We start from the raw sequence: 22,569 nt of genomic DNA, 5'->3' as shown, positions 1-22,569 counted from the left end.
TTCACCCTCGTAAAATCCAATTGTTTTTTGCAGTGGCTGTGGTATCACGCATAAAGCAGCCCAAATTGTATGCTTGGCTCCAGATGGTGAGCCTTACAACGATTGTGGCTATTAAAAAAAAATAAATAAATAAAAAAATAAATAAAAAAAAAGATTTCATGGCCAGAAGATACGTTTCGAGACTTGATTGCAGGACCTCAAACAAGAATGAAGGAATGGACATGTTTAATCTACAAAACATGTCTGTCATCAAACAAAATCACAAACAAGTAATAATGGGTGGTACTTTAATTTGGGGCTGAGCAAAAGCTAAATGAGCAATGCAAAACAAACACACACACACACACACAAAAAAAAAAAACCTTCTAAATATCAAACAGAGTAACAGCAGTAGACGTAGTGAAAAAAAGGATGACAGTGACTGCAAATGAAAGATCAAACTGACAATAACGATTCAGGTCACTGGTGCATCTTTATTAATTATAAAGGCCTGCATACTCTCTGCTGGCTTTTGCCAACTATCACACCATATTTCCAGACCACATCAATACACGTGATCACATTCGATTATCTAGGGCTATTTTTACAGATGACATGAATTTGGAAAAGAGCGCTTCCAATGAATGTAAGGTGTGGAGCATCCTATCGTACCCTCTTCTGAACATGCACATGGTTGCTATTACAGCATGTACGCCCAGCTGCCCCCATTGCACTCTGCATCACTCCCTCCCACCCACTCCATGGGAATTTTAAATGTATATTATTGCCGTGGCAGAGATAGTGTTTCAAGACCTCTGAGCAAATAGTAAACCCACTGGCAGCACATTAGACAGAATACTTGACTTATTAGATATTTCCTAAACTAAACAGTGTCATCAAAGGCTCGGAACAAGAGCCATATAAAACGCCGCGGCACGCCTGCATGTTCTGTTCTTTTAGGCCCGGCTTTCACAGGACAGGCCCTGCCAGAGCCTTCTTTCTTTCCACGGCTGATTGTGGACAGGATGTGAGCACTTCTATTTCTGACGAAAAGTAGGGATTTTTTTCTTCCCCTCAAAAAACGAGAAGGGAATGATCGTGGGCTGATTTCCAAGAACTTTCTGTTCACAGGTAACACTTCTGAAGGGGAAAAGAGGTGTTTGAAATGTGTATCAGTGCAGTCGCAATGCCCGCTTCATGAATACCCCTTGTTGGAAGGGACAAATAAGTTGCGCAGCAGCTGGGAAAGAGCAGAAGCCAGAAAAAAAAAAAAAAAGCCAAATACTCCTTTTACTCCCCCGTCTCTCTTCATGAGCTTAGGCTACACATGCATTTACAATTATGGCAAATATCCAACCTTCTCTATAACCACCACCGCAAAAGAGTGCCCCCTAAGCAAATTCTTGATCTATATTTAGACGTGCTTACAATGGGAATATGGGATAATGGGGAACACAATCGCGGGGGTAGAGCTAAAGACAATGAGAAAATCCAGTTGCTTGAACTGCAGTTTGATTCAAAGCGGGCACAAGTAGCACAGTCACAAACCCGGGATTGAATATGAATTGCAATTTTAAAAAACAAGTACAGCAGTCAAACTGGATTTTGCCCAGGATCTCTGGACTCGGCCATTCACCTTTATGATTTCTCACAGACAAGTGGAGTAGGTATTAACAACGTATGGCTCTGAAGTCCGTCGACTTTAGTGTTACGCCAATTTATTCAGTGACAGAAGGCAATACATTTGGAATCCAAACATGCACTGCAGCTACATGCTTGCTCACAGCTGAAATCCCCCTTTCCAACCATTACTTTCGATTACATTATATAATTGCCGCAGTGAAACACAGTTTCCACATCCCAGTGTAATCTTTCTCTGGACCTGGGAGTTGATCGTGATCGCGAATGTGCGATGACACACACACGCAACCCACAACATCCATTGGCCAATCATGATGTCATGCTTCTCACAGTCTCTCGGCATAACGTCCTGGAAAATGGAGGATAATCCCCAAAGTGTGAAACCATGAGTCTCCCAGGTGCCAATCATATCAGTACGCATCTGTGTGACCCCAATTTCTGTCAGTGTAACTCAGAACAGCTTGGCTAGAAGAAGGCTAATAAGCGGAAGCAAATGTCACATCATCCAAATGCCACCCGTTTACAGTGTTGGCTTGCTAGTCCAATATGACAACACACGTTTTACATCTGAATAGCACACATGCGCTTGAGTGTTTCCAGATGAATCAAAAGTAGGTTGCGATTCAGGTTGAGAGATCACGGAATAAGAAAATCTGGAGGTTTTCACATGTAGGAAAGTCCATATGGTCTCAAATGAATAGAGTAAATTTAGTGTAAGTGACATACTGTAGGTGAATGTTATTTCACATGGGTCTATTTAGAAGCCATATATCCACAGTGAAGCCCGACTCCTTTTTATTGAAAGAGATTGGATTCATTGGTTAAATGATTTTTAGACAAGCACCAAAAAATAAAGTAAATGTAAGGGTGAAAAAAAAAAAGAAAACGGGAAAAGGGAAAAAAAAAAAAAAATAAGTCTTGTCAGAGCTTCATAGCATGGCGCACATTACATCCAACATGCGAATTACAGTATGAAATGTCAAAGGTCTTCAGGATGGAAATGACAACAGCCCAGTGTACCAGCGCACAGAGCTACTGTACCAAATTGAGCCAGTCACACAATTGTTGACAATTTAAAAAAAAAAGAAGCCAGTATTGATAGTTGTAAGGTTTTCCAATCTAGAAACCTCGTGACATAAATATTATATTCTTTTCAATGAATGTATTTCTTAAGCATAGACGGTATAAAAGTCACTGTAGCATCCCATTAATAACATGAAAGTAAGATTGAGAGGAGAATGTTGAGCTACATTTAGGTATTTATTGTTGAATCAATGTTTGGCACGGGTTTCTCAAGTCCTCCAGTGACTGCGGTAGAATTCCCAATAATATCAAAGGAAGTCATATCACTAAATCTTTGTGACGGCACAATACAGCTGAGCTACTTGCTTGCAGGACGTCTGCATGGGAATTCACTTCTGTATCTTGATTACATCAGAAGCTTACAAGTTCACCCCCTGTTGTGCTACTCGCTATTGTTTACCACAACCATAAAGCCGAGACCAGGCCTCTGTTCTTTTGTGCCCAAGGTAGAAGCCACTCAAATAGGTCCCACCTTAATCAAAAAATAATAACAATAATACTTTACTAAACGCCAAAAAGACTTCAATTCAACCTTTCATTTTCTTGTGGAAAAACAGTGGGTGGAAGACATTTATAATATGAAGTCACCTCACTCTGTACGCCTTAAAACGGCAGTCGCTAAGTGAAGAAAGGCATCAAAGGCAGCCATTTAATACATTCAACGTTGTTTCACTAACAAAGGCAACCTGCAATGCACTTTAACTGAACCACAACAAAGTAGCAGTAGGAGGTCACGACCTTGGAGCTTGGAAATGGATGCTGAGTGCTTCGGCGGGACTGTCAACTGTACTTTAAACATGGCATAGTCCAAAGCTCAGGGCGCCGAGAGGGGCCATTTTAACAAGCTCCCTGTGCTCTGTAATGCTGGTGGGTGGTTTTTACTCCTTGGGGTTTAATGGTGCATCTCTTTCTTTTGGGAGAATGAGGGACAAAATCACGCATTATACTTCACGTTCACATTGCCCAGGCTACCGGCATGTCATTTGTTCAGGAAGGATCGAAGATCTAATAGCACCGGCGGTGTGGGGGGACAACAACAACGGCACGTGACATGCTCAAGGAAAATAAATAGCTTCATGACAGCGCAATTTATGCATCTGGACATTCCTAAAGCAGTGGGTCAGAAGGAACACTTTTCAAGAGAAAGAGAAGCCAAGAGTGGGGGAAAAAATGGTTTGATAAGGCTGTTATCCTGTGCTCAACAAAAATGAGAACATTAAAAACTAAGCTTTTATTAAGTTCTCAGAGAATACAGGAACCATGATCAGAATTTTGATGCTGATTAGATAGCTGTGGTTGAATTGTTGTCAACTGGAATTTGATCAGATAGTTTGCTTTGCTCACCGGGTATTCACTCATTTCGCAACATTGCTATCATAAAACGAGATATCAAAAAATACATTTTTGTATGCCAACATGGCCAAACATTCCCACATTTGCGGGAACATTTTGTGGAGCGTATGAAGAGGGAAACTACTGATTCTTGAAAGGAGACTCGCTGCCGCTCACTGCACATTCAAAGACACTGTTTTTACTTCTCTATACAAAAATAAATTTAATAGGACGGTATTCACTCATTTCGCAACATTGCTATCATAAAACGAGATATCAAAAAATACATTTTTGTATGCCAACATGGCCAAACATTCCCACATTTGCGGGAACATTTTGTGGAGCGTATGAAGAGGGAAACTACTGATTCTTGAAAGGAGACTCGCTGCCGCTCACTGCACATTCAAAGACACTGTTTTTACTTCTCTATACAAAAATAAATTTAATAGGAAGGAAAATCAACAATGATTTCGATCAGTTTTCAAATGCCTTAAGGTTTGGGAAAGCCCTGGCCCAAACACAAAGATACAGTATTACACAGAATAAAGGGTGGATGATGAAAAGAAAAAAAGGCCAAAGCGAGAGTTAATGCAGTCCAAATGGGGAACGACAATTAAGAGACTTAACCCACCCCCATCCCCCCATTTTTTAATGGTTCTAAGACACATGGCAGCCAAAACTTTGGTTATATAATTGTTTAAACTTCAAAAACGGGTTCTCTCCTGTGCCTTTGTGCATCATTAATTTAGTTACAAATACACTGCCACAAATAGACCCCAGATTTCTGTTGCTGAAGAAAAATAAGCGACATGCAGAGTAATGACATTTGGCAGCCAAAGGCCGGGTACACACATAAGGATAAGAGCTAGGCGATATGACTGAAAATATTGCAAAGATGACAGATAACATCTTATCGTGTCACTTTTTCTACTATGGTGTTACCGTCATTTGTCATTTGCAGCAAACTGCATAGAATTAACTTGTCAAATAAGCTTGATTTGATGGGCAAAAGCTTTCGCTTATCAATCTTATGCCGTACCATTGCCACCAGGTGGCAGACTGAACAACAATACAGTGAAGTGATTCACATTACATCTGCACCGAACATAAAAATAAATAAATTATATTAAAACATCTAAGAGTCAATGAAAATCAATCAAACTAGTGCTTTGCAAATGCAAATTACAAATGCTACTAATTCTACGCATTTAAAAAAAACATTACCTCATTGAAAAAAACAACAACAAAAAAAGCAACTTTGCGTTAGACTGCAATTAGCGCTGAGTTTCTTTTTCTTTCATGTCACCCCCCCTTAGGGGCTATCACGTGAAAAAATAGGTGATAAAAGGATCCTGATTGTTTTTAAGTGTGTACCCGGCCTAAAGCAGGTTGGCTGAATGTGACTCTCAAACCTCCCAAACCCACCATACCTCACGCTTGATCTTAAGCAATTATTTCATAGCTGCGACAAACACGGCCCTTATAGCACAGCAGGAGATTTATTGCTTCAGCATCCCCGTCAGATCTACCATTATACACCCAAAACCTGATTAGAATTTAGAAAGATTTTCTCAACATCCAGAATAAGGTCTAACCAACATGGAGCAAGCTCTTTTAGAATAGTCCTTATCACCAACATATTTATCAAGGACCAACATATTTTCTCTCTGCAACAGAAAATAGAACAGCAATCAAAACAGAAACAAGTGGCAGATTAAATTACCAAGTTAAAGCAAGTGGGAGAACTCCGCTGAACTCATATCACCGATAAAATAGATTAAAAGTATTTGTGGTATGATACCAAATGTGTATTTATGCGTTTCTCCTACATCCCTAGATAACAAAAAAAATACATGCATCCTCCAACACCATCTAAAATGGTCGATGTATGAGTCATAAAATGACTTGCAAGAAAACACTAGACAAATGCTCAGTAACGGCTCACTCAAAGCTTATCTCCCTTGATGGCACATCCGCAAATAGACACTGGATTGTGGGGAAAGATTACATACCGGTAACTCTGCTCAGAACATCAAGAATTGAACCACGAGCAGCTATCCATCTATGCATTCATTTTAAGATGGATGATGATATTCTGATAATGATGAGCGTGCAAAAAAGTGCTTGAGGAACACAAGACCGGAGCCCAATGGGTGCTTTGTCTTTCTTCCCAGCCCTTCTGCTTTCTTGCTGCGAGAAGTCAAGAACAACTGTCACTGACTAATTAGTTGTTATCACTGGCATTTTTTTGGCAGTGGTGAGCACGTTGGTAAATTTCGCCAGTGCGTCAGTATTTCAGAACGGCCGAGTCCGTCAGTTGTCAATCCGTCACTCCGTCATTGCTATTTTACTCGTGCTAATATATTCACTGAATTATAATAGTTTGTCACCATTATTTCAGGACTGTCAGGAACAAAATGGTAACAGCACACAATTTTATTTATTTAGAAACAGTTTGGGCCACTTTACACACCCAAAAATATATGTACAAATGCTGTTCCTTCTCCTGCTTCTCTTCCCCAAACTGCCCCTTGTAGCTGGGGTAGCCCAACAGGGACATGTTCCCCTCGTCAGCCTGAGGATGTCGCCAGCTGTGGAGAACATCCTCTCCATGGTTAGAGAGAGTGGGGTGTTTTTACTTGATGAGCAAGTCTATCCACACTCCCCCTGCGCCCAAGAGAGGGCTTCCCATTGGGGATTTTAGTCCTGGATGCTGGCCCTCAGCACCGCACAAGCGGAGAGCTCGTGACAGACAATCTCTCATTACAAAAGCCAGCAGGATATTGATATGACACAGTGCGGTCACGCAGAAGTCTCTGTACTGTGGACGGGGGTAACACACCCGTGCGCCGCAAAACATTTGTTTTTCCGAAGGTCATCTTTGCTTTTTGGGTAAGTGACGGTTCGGGTGACGAATGAAAATCGTACCGTCTGCGCTCATTCCGTCAGTCTTTCAAAGTTTCCGTGAATCGTCAGTTCGCTAGTCAAACGGGAGTCCACCAGTGACGGACTGACGGATCTTCCGTCAATACTGACAGACTGTCTAATCTAAAATTCGGGCTGCAGAGTTTACATTTGAACGTCCCTGAATGAGGTGGGCTCATTGGGATGATGGATGGGTTAAACGAGAGAAAAGAAGTTGTTGTAGACATTGAGCATCCGTTGTGCAACGGGAAAATAAATAATATAGTTTTAAGACACACTGAACCAATGTAATTCTTCTCTGACTTCGTTTTATATTTAGGGGCAAAAACAAAGAGTATCAATGAAACAGAAAAGGCACATTCTTAGGTTACAACATTGCCTCTTAAGAGAAGTTACTGAAGATTCAGTAATGCTTTTAACTTCACATCATTAGCTTTGGCATGAAGTTTTCAACAAACAAAAAGAAATATTTCAGCGTGCATTGTCTTCAGTACGAATTTGTTGTTGACAAACGCCAATGCTTGAGAGACTTCAAAAAATGGAGGGATGCTTTTCATTAGTTTGTGAAGGCTTCCTCTGAAATTCCTCTAAGTGGTGCAAGATATGAATGTGTGCCTCAGCGGGGAAAACAGCAGCAACATGAGGCGAGATGGGGCCTTTTTGAGTGGGCCAGTGTGTTTCACAGTAGCAAAGACTTGTGGCCTGATGATGACTGATACTGGATGAACAAGAGGGTGTCTTCAAACCAACCAACCAATTGATCGTTTGAAAAGTGGTATCAATCTATGAAAAAGGAAGTCCAGGAATGCAGTTTATGTCCAGAGGAGATGAAAGAGAAGAAAACAAGGACCAACTTATTGTCTGGATATGTTCCCAGGACTGAGGGAGAAAACTGCTCAGATGTGCTCTATTTTAAGTTCATGAAGGACAATTATGTAAGACCCACACTGTCCCCTCGTCAAGAATAGTTGGTCTTTTTTTTTGTCCCCTACCTCAATGGGCGACAGATGCACCACAAAGATTAGCAAAATAGCTTTTTTTTTTGTCCCCTACCTCGATGGGGGACAGATGCACCACAAACATTAGCAAAATAGAAAAAAAAGGACATTCTGAATTCATGGCATTCCGGCAGAAGCGAAAGAAACTAACTTTCATAATCACTGGGCTGCATTTGAACGAACCCTGACGAGAAATCATGATATGCTACCTTCACAAACGTTCGCCCCCAGTGGGATACTGGCCTCAGGGTTTAACACTCAAAACAAACACCTCTTCAGATGGCAAAGTCAGCATGAGTTAAAACAAACATGATTATACACCTGCAGAATTTATTCAGGGGAGAAATAAAATCATTCCTTTTTCAAAGCCCTCATTCCTCCTTACATGTATTGGGCTGAAGTTCACCACGATATGTGTACATATGCATCCGCCAGCGCCGGTTGGCCTTCTGTGTCCTGCTTTTACTGGTCCCCTGAGTATCTGACTCACTTTCCCTTGCAGGCATCCCCTTCACCTGAGTCGACACCCGATCTCACAGTCGACCGTGGGGGCCCGTTGGCCAAAAGATGCTGTCTGCTCAGACAGAAGTCCCGTCTTCAAGATTTAATCAGGAGTTTTCACGCCAATTTCGCCAAGACCGATTGAACGGACAGCTAAATTCAGATGCTACTGATCTCCAATAGATTGGGGTTAAATTCAGAGTGCCAAAGTTAGGCTTTGAGAAAGAACTCGGACGGTTAGGGTGCAGGGACTGAACAGGCAAGGTGAGTTGTTAGGACTGGCTGTCAAGTAGCAGTTGATTCAAACAGGAGGGTCAGTGACAGCTGGGCAAAGGGGGAGGGGTAAACTATAGTTTCATAACAAAAGAGGGGCAGCGAGATGTACACTGGCTAAGAGACGGTGTCGAAGATGAGGTGAGACAACGGTGTTTCAGAAAAAAAAGATGCGAGACTGCCAAAATGGAAAAGGAGATGGCTGCACAAGCTTGGTTATTTATTATTGCACTCAGCAGCAACAGGGCAAATGAGAACAGAGCTATGTAGGATGGGAAAAGGTTGGAGGGGGGAAAGATCTCGGCCTCAGAGAGTGTTAATGGCGAGGTGGACTGGTTAAGAGTAAACCTCTGAGGAAAGTCAGCTCCCACATTTACAGAAAATACTTTGGAAAGAGGCAGAAATCAAAGCAAACATCGGCTTCAGCTTCTCTTATTCTCACAGCGTCATGTCAGGTTTTTTTTTTTCCTACTGCTGCATTCCCCATTCGTTCGTGCTCAGGCTTCCTCCAGTCTCTTACCGACTGCACTCATTATTTGTGTTGGCCATAAAAAGCTGCTGTGACACATCAGTGTCTTGGAAAGTTTCGAGTGAGATGTTCTACCTCTCAGAGACAATAATGAAACACTCATCACAAGGAGGAGCACTTCTGGAGACAGCTCACTTGAAACATACTGTACACAGAAAATGAAGCAGATTCAGGTCCAAATCGTATGTGCTTCTGATATTCAGCTGACACCGTGACAAAAAGGATAAACTGAAACAGAGTAGAAGACCAACTGAGCGTCCAAGCTTTGACAGGGTAACATTTCCTAGCAGTGCATTAAGAGGCAAAGACGAGAAAACAAGAGAAGAGTATTTAACGAGAAGTGACAATCTGGAAGTTAGTCGCCGATATACCGGACATACATACAGTACTTGCACAATGGCCGACTTTGAAGTCATGCACGGTATTGATGTGTGGTCGCACGGTCGACGCGCAAAAAAGGAAGCGTCAGAACCGCCGGCCGCTTAAAACTGCTCTCCTAACCCAATGACAAACCAAAGCAGCTACCGACCAATGTGTTTCGTGTCGACTATAAATCCAAATCTCACCGCAGTTCGTGTTGGCTGGCAATGTACGCTGCTTTCTAATTAGGTGCTGTAATAGTGGAGCCGTGCGTGAGTGCAGTCTATGTGCATTTAAACACAGACACGCACACAGACACACACAACCCGATCAGCCAGTGAGACTTTTTTTCTGACCGGGCACGGTACTCATTTCATGCAGGACGGAAGTACATCAAGACAAGATGAAAAGTTTGAAAGAAGGGTGTATATAGATTTTGGGGGAAAATGTTCAGAAGAGATGACAAGCGTTTTCTACAAACGTGTGACATGTGGCAATTATGAGCAAGTTATGAGCGACTGAAGGTTTTTGTCATACATGTTGACTGTAATTTAGAGGTTCCTTTGATGTCAAGTAGCCTTTTTCCCCGAACCTGTATACAGCCTCGGTGTGTGCACTTCTATACGTGCGCTTGTGTGAGTGTTGAAGGAAGTCGAAAGCCCGGTTTCCCATGCGTGTAATCATCCCAGGATGAGGTGGAGGATGAAGCCGTGCGGGACTTCCCCTGCACCAGAGGGTATTTTCCTCTTCCAATGTGGTACAGGCACATGGCTGACCTCGGCCGCATCCGTGTGTGAGCAAAGACTCAAAGGCACGCGCGCTGTTCTTTATCTGTCCTGGCATCTGACACAGTCAATGATCGGCAAATCGGCGAGAGAGTCATCATGGTCATGACAAATTGCATGAGATGAGCTGCACGCGGTTTCCCACCAAGAATGGTTTGACGAGTCTACGTTGATGGAAAAGTGATAGACAGAAGTCAAAATGAAATGTAAAGCCGTACGTAGATTGTGGTAGACCTGCACGATAAAAATCTGCCTTAGAAGTCAGTGTGTGTAAATGAGCTGAATGCTGAGACAAGGATTCTTCCTGACTTTTAAGTTACTCTGTATTTTAACACCCAATTTACAAAACCGTGCTCTTCAAATATGTAAACAGATCTAAGTATGCTGCAGACTCGCTGCAAACCACCAAAATAATAATTACCACACTGTCAAACTGGTAACTCTTTCACTGTGTTAGTCAAAAGTAGTCATTATCGACAAATGAGTCAGATGAGAAGCAAGTGTAAATTTGTCCCACGTAGACGTCTCTACTTCTCTCCGAACCGAGCAGCGCACGCAACGTACCAACTTGAGCGGCATTACAGGACTACTGTCCCTCTAGGAGCAGTCTGCGCACTCTGAGAATGTGAACATGCAGAAAGTGTGGGGACCATGTGTATGTATATGCAGGCGTGAGCAAGTGAGGACAGACACTTCTGTGTTGTGACTCCACCACAAGAGTCCAAGAAGTTGTTCTATCATCTATTCATAGCCGCTTCACTGAATCATCTCCTGTTGCTGAAAGCTGCCTGACCCGAGCCCAGCTTCACTTCATCGTGATTAACATAAACCGTCTTACAGGGTAGGTCCTCCAGCAAGCACAACCAAGAGAGTGGAAAATTAATCCGGACATAAAGTTATGAGTTCATGCGTAATACCACATACATACAGGTCAGGGCATTTTGGCGCTGGAGCCAGAGAAACAACACCATAACAGATACATTTAGCGTGTGAGTAAATTGGATGTGTCTATATTTCACTTCAATCAATCTGCATATATTCTAATTATGATTCAAGTGGCAAACAGCGGAAACTGTGGATGAAAGACCATATTGTACAAGAGCATAAAATGCAGCAGATTATGGAAACAATCACAGCCAATGGCAATACGTGACTTTCTCACGCGCACGCACGCACGCACGCAAACACACACACACACGCACGCACGCACGCACGCATGCACGCACGCACGCACGCACACATCGAATGAATTGCAACGAGTGAGTCTCACACAAGGCTTCCATGAAAGGCATGTGTGCACACATTGCCCACATGCCTGCTTCGCCTCACCACTGCCAGGGAACCCAAAAGCCTCTACAAAACAAATTCATTAACCCGGACAATAAAACACAGCTGTGAGGGACGATGGGAACTGTTTGAAATCAGTGCGCGGGATTGTGGGGAATCTGTTCAAGTCAAACAGCATGTTCTCAAAATGAGTGGGAAGGAAAAGAAAGGAAAAAACAGACTTAGAAGTAGGCGACACTGAGGAAGAAGCAATGTTTAATCCAAACTGCTGACGGAGCAGAGATGCTTTTCAAGCTTTCCTAAAACATAATAAGGCACTGTTTTTAATAGAATGTTAATAGTATGTTTGAACAACATGTAGAAATGAAGTACAACCTAAACTGTCAAATACTATAAACACCACCCATGAAAATGTAATGTACAAATATAACCTTTGCAAATACAATTTTTTACATCATGGAAACTACCAAATGGAAATGCCGTGAATCTTTTGAACTTCTTTGTAAGTCGTGAGCCGAGGCCCAGCAACTATTGTCTTCTGTTCTGAGTGCATCAAAAGCTTTTACTCTTGCAACTTCCAACAGCAAACAATGCCAGAGTACACACGACTGATAGGATTGTTTTGGTGTGGCGAGTCTAATGCATTAACAGGGGTGGGACAGATTTTTGGCACAGCAGATTTGGTAGCGAGAAGACAGCCTTTGAGTTGGTGGTGGGGGGAGAGAGACGCTGTGATCAAACACACCAGCAGAGGGCCTCGTAGCTTGCACAATGGGCTCCTGCTGATTGACCAACAAATGCTGGACTATTATGGCATTCTCCGCTCCTGCCTGTGCCAAGAGAGCGGCAAGAGGCAGTTCACAAAGGACTCACACCCCTTACACAGATGACGATGCGGATAGTTTAAACAAGCGGGGCCAAAAATCCAAATCCAGACCATATTTACTGTGAATGACATTCATGCGTGCTATGCTAAGATCGTTATGATAGAAATAATTACTGTGAGAAACAAGTTCACAGCAATAAAAGCATTTAACCAACATAGGTGGAAATGTTTTTACTGAACCTTTAAAGGAGGCATATTATCCATTTCCCCCAAATTATTGTAAAACAATACCTCAAATGTCATTTACGGCATACTTAGGACCCCACCCTCACCATCCATATTTTTTTATGTTGTTGTTGTTATTGTCTCGCTGAAATTGGCGTGTTTCGTAGGGGTGGTCCTGTCTCATCAAAGAAGACACTGCTTTTTCTGCCTCCTTATACTGCTGGGCCAATGCGGAGTATAGGCCAGGGCTACTACTAGTAGCCCAGTGAAGAAAGCAATTTTCACTTGTGGAGGCAGCACTTCCATCCCAACTTCCTGTTATCAATTAGTATGACAGATGTGTGCACCTTGCAGACATAAAGGCCCAAAGCACCCATCCCCGTCTGCTGGGTGACAACTTTGCCAAGCATTACCATAAATGTTAACTATCGGAAGAGAACACTGGTTATGTTGTTAGCTATTGCAAATCTGTGGTAACACTCCAACTTCGCTTATCTTCTGGTTAAGACATGGCACTCTGGCTGCCAAATCATGGGTAAAGAAACTTCGAGTAGGGGCTGCACTATGTAAATTAGTCACACTGTTACTCCACAATGGGCAAAATCCAATCTATCTAATATTTGTGTATTCACCGAGGTGTGTAAATAGTACTAAAGTGACACAAATGTGTATTTTGAACATACTTGGGCCAAAGATGACTGATTCTGATCAAGCGTTGGGGAATGGATAACCACTTTCCGATCAACATTTTTATAGCCCTCCCAGAGTAATTGTTATTCTTTCCCATCTTGCCTTGAACCTGGATGAACCTTCTTCCAGCCTTTAGCTGCCCCTCAGCAGAATCAAGCCATGAATCATTAGTAGTCAAAGGTGGGGCCTTCAAGACCAAATCAAGAGCAGATGTAAAGCTCGCACCTCCATAGGCCTGACTGTCTCAATAACAAAGGATATTCACAAGTGACTGGTCAAGTATAGTTTCAACACGCTATTATAAAAGATATGACATCAATTCATTTCACAATGCTTTAATCTTTACAGAAAAGCGAATGCCATTTTTCATATCTTAGAGAGAATTCATGAGACTTGAATTAAAACGTAAAAGTGAACCACATGTGGAGAAGCAGAATTACGCTGAAACAAACGGGGTGTTAAATGTGCTCAATTTTATTTTGTCAAGGGGTTGCACACAATAAAATCTTCTGGATGCCGATACATTTTTAAGTTCATGTATAGTCTACTTCAAAAACACGTTTCAGAATCCAGATGATTTTGTTTCAAGCAACCACCTGATGAAATACAATTGGTTAAATCCAACACACCATTTTTATTCCGTGTACTTCATGCCTGTCAGCTCACTTCTTTTCATTTCATTGCACCATGTCCTCTTTTCCATGTCCATTGCTCTTCCCTATGAGTCTCATCCTCACCACAGCTGGTAAATATTTTTATATTGTGTTCCATTAGCAAGTTTTATTGAGCGGTCAGACTGGGCAAATGGCGCCTTGTCCTGTAAACAATAGAAAAAGGCCCTGAAAGCCGCAGCTGAGCACAGCGCAGTAAACTAAAGCCACATTAGAGAACCACTGTGTGCTGAGTAAATATTTAAATGCACCCCAGTATAGGTGCTAGTTAGGGGGCGGGGATATTTCAAGAAAGATGTTTTTTTTTGTTTTTTTTTAAAATCCAAAGCCAATAGAGGTCAGTGGATAACTCAACTGAAGTTTGAATAATAATATATAACAAAACACATATGTTATACAGCATAACATACTGTATAGGATAAAAGGTAGTACCTGTATATGGATGATTTATGTTGCAGCAGCATCTTCAGGTTAACAAATTAGCAGAGTCAACAAAACTATGTTGACACTTTTTTTTTTTTTTTTTTTTTTTGGTAAAAGGACAGTGAATGAATGATGGGGAAAAGCAACTGCTGTGCTGGTGGGTGGGTACCTCAGTGCCTTGCAAAGGCATGTCCATGCCTCCGAGGTTGTCTCTGAGAAGCTGTTGAAGGAGGTGCACCTGAGCAACGCTGAGGTAAAAATCCAGACTGCTGGTCACATTAACCTCAAGAGAATGGCCACACACCACTAAGTCCTACAAAGGAACGACAGTTCAAATTGCAAATCAATCTTTGAAGCAGAATACTGGAGATGAAAATTCAGAAACAATGTCAAGGATTATACTTGTGTTTGATGCATTCTATCTAATATCTGATACGTGCGTGTGTGTGTGTGTGTGTGTGTATATATATATATATACACACACACACACACGCACACGCACACACACACACACGCACACGCACACACACACACACGCACACGCACACACACACACACACACACACACACATAAATCATAATTCCTCCAAGTTAGTTCCGACATCCAAATCCTTGGGAGTTGAACACATCATATTTTGTACGTCAGTGCAAATTATGAATTAACTGATATGCATTGTCAAGCGTGGAGAAAGTAGGCATCAAAGAGGCAGGAAGTTGGAGTGAGCTGTGCCAGAAAACATCAGCTGTATAAGCAGGGGTTTGAACTCTGTGGGTCAAAAGCCTCCATTACATGATTTTCTGGCTGTGGGATTCCTAATGAGGGACTTACTCTATGTAAAGAGGCAAAAGTCGACTATGTCTGACATCTCCCCAAATCAACAACAGAGAGCAAAGTCTGCTGTATGGATTCTAACAAGGTCAAGGTCCAATAAGGTGCCACTAATGAACAAACTTTTACTGAATTATGAATCCAACTTTCCGTGATATAAACTAAAAGACAGCATAGACATGCTTTGCGCGGAGTCCACTGACCTCTGCTTGTCCAGTATCAACGGAGACATTCTTGCTGAAGATGATGGCGGGGGCAGCAGTCACTCGGACAGAGAAATCAGTCACAATGGGTGTCAGGATGGCCCGACGCTCCTGGTGCCTCCTGATACTACACAAATACAAAACAATGGTTCAATATTAGGGCTCCAAAAAATACTGCAATGGGAAAATCGGTTTTGAATTAAAAGATATGAGTGTTTCAAATTAAATTAAATGGAATGGTTCCACTTTAAAATACACTGCCCTTCATAATTATTGGCATACTTGGTTAAGATGTGTTCTCCAGCTTCTAATGCATTCATTTTTTTCCTGAAAAAAATATAGCACAAAAAAAAAAGGGGAAAATCCAGTTTTTAATTCAAGTACAATTAATCAATGTGGTGGGGGGGAAACTCCCACCAAAAGAAATAATTGTTTTTACGTCAAATCATGTGTGCCACAATTGTAAGCACCGTTGCTGTTAGCACAACTACCGTTTGCCAACAAAACAGCCCCTATTTGTCTTCTATAATGTTTCACAAGATGGAAGAACACAAGCGAGAGGAATCTTCCACCATTCCTCTTTACACAATTTGTCAAAATCATCCAGTGACTTGGGTCCCCTTCTCTGCATTGTCCTCTTTAGGCCACTCCACAGGTTTTCAATGGGGTTGAGGTCTGGGGACTGACATGGCCATAGGAGATCTCAGATAACAACCAATCACGGCTCACCTGTTTTCTGAAGGTGAGCTGTGATTGGTCGTTACCCGAGCCCTGAGCAACTGTAATGTGAGTTTCAGTCGACAAGTGGCAAAATGACCGCGCCCTGAGATGGACAATATGGGTGGATTTTACTGCTTAGCTCATATTTCCACAAACACAATATGAATCAGAATGCTGTATTTAGATCAGTGGAAGCGTATCGAACAGATTGTGAAGAATATTTTGTGGTTGACTTCCCCTTAAAAGCATCAGAAAACTGTTTTAAATTGTGCATAAAAGCAAATGTATATGCGCCTTGAATGAATACATTGTAATTGCAAAGAATTTGTAGTTTCTGTGAATTAAACATCACACCAATGATATTTTAGATTGATGTGAAAATGGCGTTTCAAAAAAAAAAAAAACAACTTTTTTAACCCCTGCAAATTAACCTCAAACAAGAGCGACAAAATATTAGAGGGCTCTCAGTATGAGTCAGTGCAGTTCTATGTCTTTGCAAACTAAAACCGCACAGCAATCAAATGTGATTATTGTTACAATTGTTTTGGTTTGTGAAGATTTATTGACGTGCATTTTACCAATTGAGCTGAAATGCTATCATAAGGACAAAAAAGTTCCAACTATCAGTGATGTCATTTTCGTCCATGCTTATGGACTTAATAGTTGCATGAGTACAATATTGAAATTTGTTACTCAACACATTTTAGCTGGAAGCACGACCACGGTTAGACACATAGTGAGACATTATTTGACAAGTCCCAGTTGGGAACAACCTTTAATTGTTTACACAAGATCAAACTGAGACCTTCTCACATCAGCTTTCTTCATTTCACTAATGCACATTCCCACAATCAAGTCATATTTGTGGGAACATTTGTTAGCAGTAAAACAAATATACAGACCCGTTTTATAAGGTGGTGTTAATTGCCACATCTGCTGCTATTAAAACAATCATGCTGTATGGCTTACAATATTTATAGTGGGCCGGGATTATAAAAAGCCCTGTTTCTAGGTGGCCTGGAGTCCAGTCCTCGGCCCGAACCGCTATCATTTTCACTTCTCCAATACAAATGTGCATTACTGCTGCCCTCAAGTATTTTCTGACACATTTCTTTGAATGGCAAGCGAAAGAGGTTTAATTCAGAGGTGAAATGATCCATGAGGGCAATTGGTGTTAGCTAATCTCTCCTCAGACAGGGATTGAAACAATGAGTGTCTCGTTGCAGGGGACAGGTGCTATCATTCACCAGAAAGGCAAAAACGCATAGGGCTCAGTTTACCAGTAATATACGAGGGCCTCTGACATTGAGCCGTGTGTGTGTCTCCGTACACCTTGGAGTGGACGTGGTGGAAACACGAATACATGGAAAGCGTGGCTTTTATTTTCTGCAAAACCAAACAGCAGCAATATCAGTGGCATGTGCAAAATGAGAGAAGCTTGACAAGCCGAAAGATGGAGAGAGTTCACAGCACCCTAACAAAGGCTCTTTCCTATCCAGCAACTACACACTGGGATGAGGACAGATCCTGTCAGTGGATCCATGGTGCTGGAATTTCCTCACAAAACCTCAGGAAGCTGACTGAGGCAACTGCTGATCCAAAACTACTGGAACTCTAGTGAACCCAAAAAAAACTGTAGAGGGAATACGCTTCGAGTCTCCAAAGTAGGAGAGATTGCGAGGGTATTGATGTCGAAAACAAGGGCAAGGTGAGAACTTGGGAAGTGCCGGGCGTTAAATCTTGTTACAAGTGAGGCGTTGAAGTTTTTTTGTGAATACAGGAGACAAGTAAAGCTGTGAACTTGACTCTTTTTATTCCTTAAAGGGTGGTTGTGCCTGTGTAGATTATGTTGTGAGAGTTACACGGGAGGGGGTGATCACTGCCTTGTGTGAAACCTAGGCGAAGACAAAGTAGCAAATTCTATTGAGATTAATATAGATAATTGAAGACATTTACATTAGGTCATTCATTTGTATGATGTGCCATAAAAAAAGAAACAGAATACAATGATTTTGTAATCCTTTACAATTACCACTATATTGAATTGATTACACAACAAAGACAAGACATTTAATGTTCAAACCGATGAACATTACAGTTTAATTTTTCAAAATGTTTTTTGATTTCGAATTTGATGCCTTCATGATTTTCCCAAGTGGAAAGAGCTGAATGCCTTGAGCGGGTCTAAAAGGAGCATCCTCGAAAGACTTCACAAACAAACGAGGATAGGGCAAGGTCCAGCACTTGGTAAACAACTACATAAGCAAATATTCAACGTGATACATTTGCAAGAAATTTGGAGATTTCATCATTTGTGGTCGGAATATCATCAAAAGATTCATAGAATCTGAAGAAATCAAGGCCGAAAACCAACGCTGAATGCCTGTCACCTTTGATCCCTCACGCAACACGATTAAAAACTGGCAGTTTTATATGAGATAATGCCATGTGGGCTCAGGAAGACTTCAGAAAACACTGTCTCGACATCAACAAACTCAAGTTAAAACTCTACCATGCAAAGTAAAAGCCGCTCATCAACATCAACCGGCTTCGCGGAACAAGCTCATCCGATATAGACTGATGCAAAGTGGAAAATTTGCTGTGGTCTGACGAGCCCACATTATATATATATATATATCATGGACATATGAATCATGGACATCATGTCCTCAAAGCCAGAAAGAAAATGGATCATCAAGATTGTTATCAGCGAAAAAAAACAACAACAACAAAAAAAAACAACCCGTGATGGGGAAGTGTTTGGAAAACTGCACGATGTTCGGTTCAACCCAAAAAGATTGGGGTCTCTCCGATTTTGAAAATGAGCTCGGATCTTAAAAATCTTTGTACAAACTAAGCTTTAGATGGCCTGCATCTACAGTATGTTCTGAGGACCAGACACAAATCAGGCCGGCATTGATTTTGCGCTGCACTATTCCACGCTTGTTTTTAGTTGAGAGGACAAATCTGAATTCTTTGCCCATGATTGTCTGATTTTTATGACTCTGTTCCCTCACAAAACATGAGTGGAAAAACCATTGTGTGAGGCCAAACAGGCTGCAACGCTTCATGCTTGTTTTAACTCCCAACCCCATAAAAATAAATAAAATGTAAAAAACATCAAAGATATAATTACGTGTTCAGAGAGGCTCCATTAAAAGGGAGAGCTACCTCAAAGATGACATACAGCTCCCACATCAATATTTTGGAGATAAATTACGGGGCATTTATTGCAGGCACCCCATATCACCAAAAAAGTATTAGAAGAATAAATCAATACCAAGCAAAATGAAAACATTAAATGATATTGTTGCCCAAATTGTGCATTCTTTCATTCATGACAACCATTGCAGATATTATTATCGATACGTTTAAAATTTGTGCATTGATGTACAGTCAGTACAAATGTTAACTCTTGATCGTGAGACAAAAACAGATTTCGATTTACTGTTCACAACTTTAACTACACCTGAATTATCCAATGCAAAGTTGTGCAGAATGGAGATTTTACTCCGTCTTCAAATTCCCACTTTAGCCTTTTGCCAGAGCAAATGCCACAACACCATCAGACGGCATCTGTGACTCACAATTAACAACAGCCTCAAGTATCTTTCATCTGTCCAAAGCCAACCAGGGTTGTCCCTTTGTCAAGTAAACAGATTTACTGAACAGTAAGTCCAACGATAACTTAAAATTTCACCACTGGCTGAGCTGCCAAGCTATAAAAATATCTGGCTCTGTTTGGCGTGTTAAATGTTCAGCTTCAACTCTCACTCAGTTTCTTTGGCTAACGCATATTATGTGCATCTTGCATATGTGTTTGTGACAGCTGCCACTACGAATGATTCCACCAGACAGTTTGATGAAAAAGGTGGGGTAAAATGTGACGAATGTCTTACAAATGAAGACGGAGGTAGGCTGTCTGCACACAATAAAGCAATAATAATTCTTCTGACCTGCTGGCCATGTTCCATTCCAGGGCCGGGTTCTGAGAGTTCCTCTCACCGTCCGTGGATACACCTCCTTTTATTCCCTCCTTCTCTGGCTTGAGTTGCTCCCATTGAGCGGTGCCAATGTTGATGGACTGAAGGTCGACTTGATATTGGCGATCCTCAACCTCTGAGCCTGGGTCACGCAGGATACCAAGGTTTGATGCACGTCTTTAAAAAAAAAGGGGGGGGGTGATTACATTGTTATATTGGTGTGCAATGGAACAGAAACACACTGCAATCGTACATGAGTGTCATAGAGAATGATGTTGTATGAATTCCCCGTAGTAGGGGTGTAATGGTTTTAAGTTCCCGGTTGGGTTCCGATTCGACACAGTAAGGGAACAAAATTCCAAACATAAGGAACGGATTTAACGACATGGGGGGGAAAAAAAAACATTAAAAAATGCCTACTACCAGCAATATCTTCTGCAATTAAAGAAAGATTTTCAAATAAAACAAAGTGTGCAATAACACATAAAACACAAATATCTCACAACATAAAAGCGCTTGCCTTAAGTCTTTTGGGGTTTGTTTTGTTTTGTTTTGTTTTGTTTTTGAAGGAAAGTGCTAAATCAACTGCATTCATTTTGGCAAAATGAATATTAACATATTTGCTTTGGTTTGAATCGACAGAGAGACTATGTGAAGGTTCCAGACCAGTCTGGAAAAGGAGCAGATCCCAAAAACGCAGACCAGGACTGAATCGATTACAAAAATACTTTATTACAACAAATCAGGTTGCAAGACCGACAAAGTACAACTTAAAATGCTGGGATAACCCAGGATAAGAATGCAACTAACAAAAAGGGCTTGCAAAAAGCAAGGGAAATAAAATACGCAAAATCGAACTCAAAAAGCCAACTAATGATCAAAACACAAACGTACCGAGGCTAACATTACTAAAACCAAAACAGAGCCAACAAGGCGAACCAACAAGAATTACTAAACGAGACCAGTACTAAGATCGAGAATGACGAAGCTCTAGAAAATAAACGCTTGGACGTGAGCAAGGTGACTATTCCGACAACCGGTTAGGGCTTGAACAGTCCCTTATAACAGGTGAGAGTTGATGACATGATGGGAAACAGGTGCGGAACGGGAGGGTACGACACTCCGAATGCCACCTGCTGGAGAAAGACGGAACAGAATCATGACAGGCTGTAAGTTGCGTTTGCGCCGTGATAGTATTTAATTTTTTTTTCTGCTGCACTAACATTGTGCAAAGTAATGCAATCTCAAAAGCATATTTGCTAGCCACGACTTCCCCTTGCCAGACGCTTAGCAACACAGTATTTGTTTACAGCGTAGCGAATGATTAGAGCGCAAAGCCATTCCTGTCCATCACCTTATATGTTCGGCATACCCAAAATATGAATACAAATATCAACATTCCATCCCTACCACATAGAATACATAGTTTCATAGCTGAAGAAATTGGACAGGGGCTTTCTCACAGTAAAACATCTTGTCCTTTGTCCAATAAGTAGTTCGGTATTCTTAACAGAACAAGAAAAAACCGTAGCGTTCTTAAGAAGACTACCACTACAGACTTTTTCATCAAGTTGAGGTGAATGCCACCTTATTTTTGGCAGAAAACGTTGCGTGGCAAAACAGCACCATCGTTTTCAGAGTGTGGCTTGACTACCCCACTTTTTCTTTTTAGTGACCGCTATAGTATAATATAAGAGCCGGACACAAACACAAATCTGGCAAGAGATGGAGGGACACATCAGGAGTGGGTCTGGGCGGCTCAGTCGTTGAACTGCTACAAACAAGCCTTCCAGCAGTGCCAAGGAAAGATGATGCACTCCGCAGACAAGATGCGCATGAATTCACAAAGCAAAAAGGAACAATCACAATCGAGCATCTGCTTATGACATCAGAGCCTTTGGTTTGTTATGATATGTTTATTTGTGCTGGTGAATTCAAATGAGTGCTTAAATGGAATAAATAAGAGCTTAAAATGACTACAGATGTAGTGGCAAGCTGAGTAGTTTTATTTAGTTCGGCAATGTCAATGCTAATTTTCATTCGGCGTTTTCCTTCCTCAGCCACACTCGAAAAGCCTCCACAAGTGCGTTATGTTATGACATGTGCATCCAATACAAAAAACAACAGTGATGGGAGATCAGAGGTGCATAACCAGACTTAGCTGGATTTGTTGACCCACAAACAAGTGAAACAGATCCTTAATCAACATTTGGAACCACATTTATCAACATAGTTAAATTTGAATCAAGCCAAGAACCCAAGTATGATTTGGGTGGGATGTGTCAGTCTAGATTCAATCGTTTGGT

The 22,569-nt window shown here is 41.5% G+C and overlaps 1 protein-coding gene across 1 annotated transcript in view; it reads right to left on the bottom strand.

The window, feature by feature from the left end:
* vps13b (vacuolar protein sorting 13 homolog B) overlaps window positions 1-22,569 on the bottom strand; it is a 343,085-nt gene that overhangs the window by 116,640 nt on the left and 203,876 nt on the right. Inside the window, exons 32-34 of the mRNA XM_019856211.1 lie at window positions 20,237-20,440; window positions 15,561-15,687; window positions 14,698-14,841 (exon numbers count right to left, since the gene is read on the bottom strand). Coding sequence (XP_019711770.1) covers window positions 14,698-14,841; window positions 15,561-15,687; window positions 20,237-20,440 — 475 coding nt within the window. The remainder of the gene's footprint in view (window positions 1-14,697; window positions 14,842-15,560; window positions 15,688-20,236; window positions 20,441-22,569) is intronic.

The sequence above is a fragment of the Hippocampus comes genome, unplaced genomic scaffold, assembly GCF_001891065.2.
Source record: "Hippocampus comes isolate QL1 unplaced genomic scaffold, H_comes_QL1_v1.1 scaffold327, whole genome shotgun sequence".
In the NCBI taxonomy this organism is placed as follows: domain Eukaryota; kingdom Metazoa; phylum Chordata; class Actinopteri; order Syngnathiformes; family Syngnathidae; genus Hippocampus; species Hippocampus comes.
The sequence above is the reverse complement of the archived record's forward strand: the minus strand, read 5'-3'. Positions and strand labels throughout refer to the sequence as shown.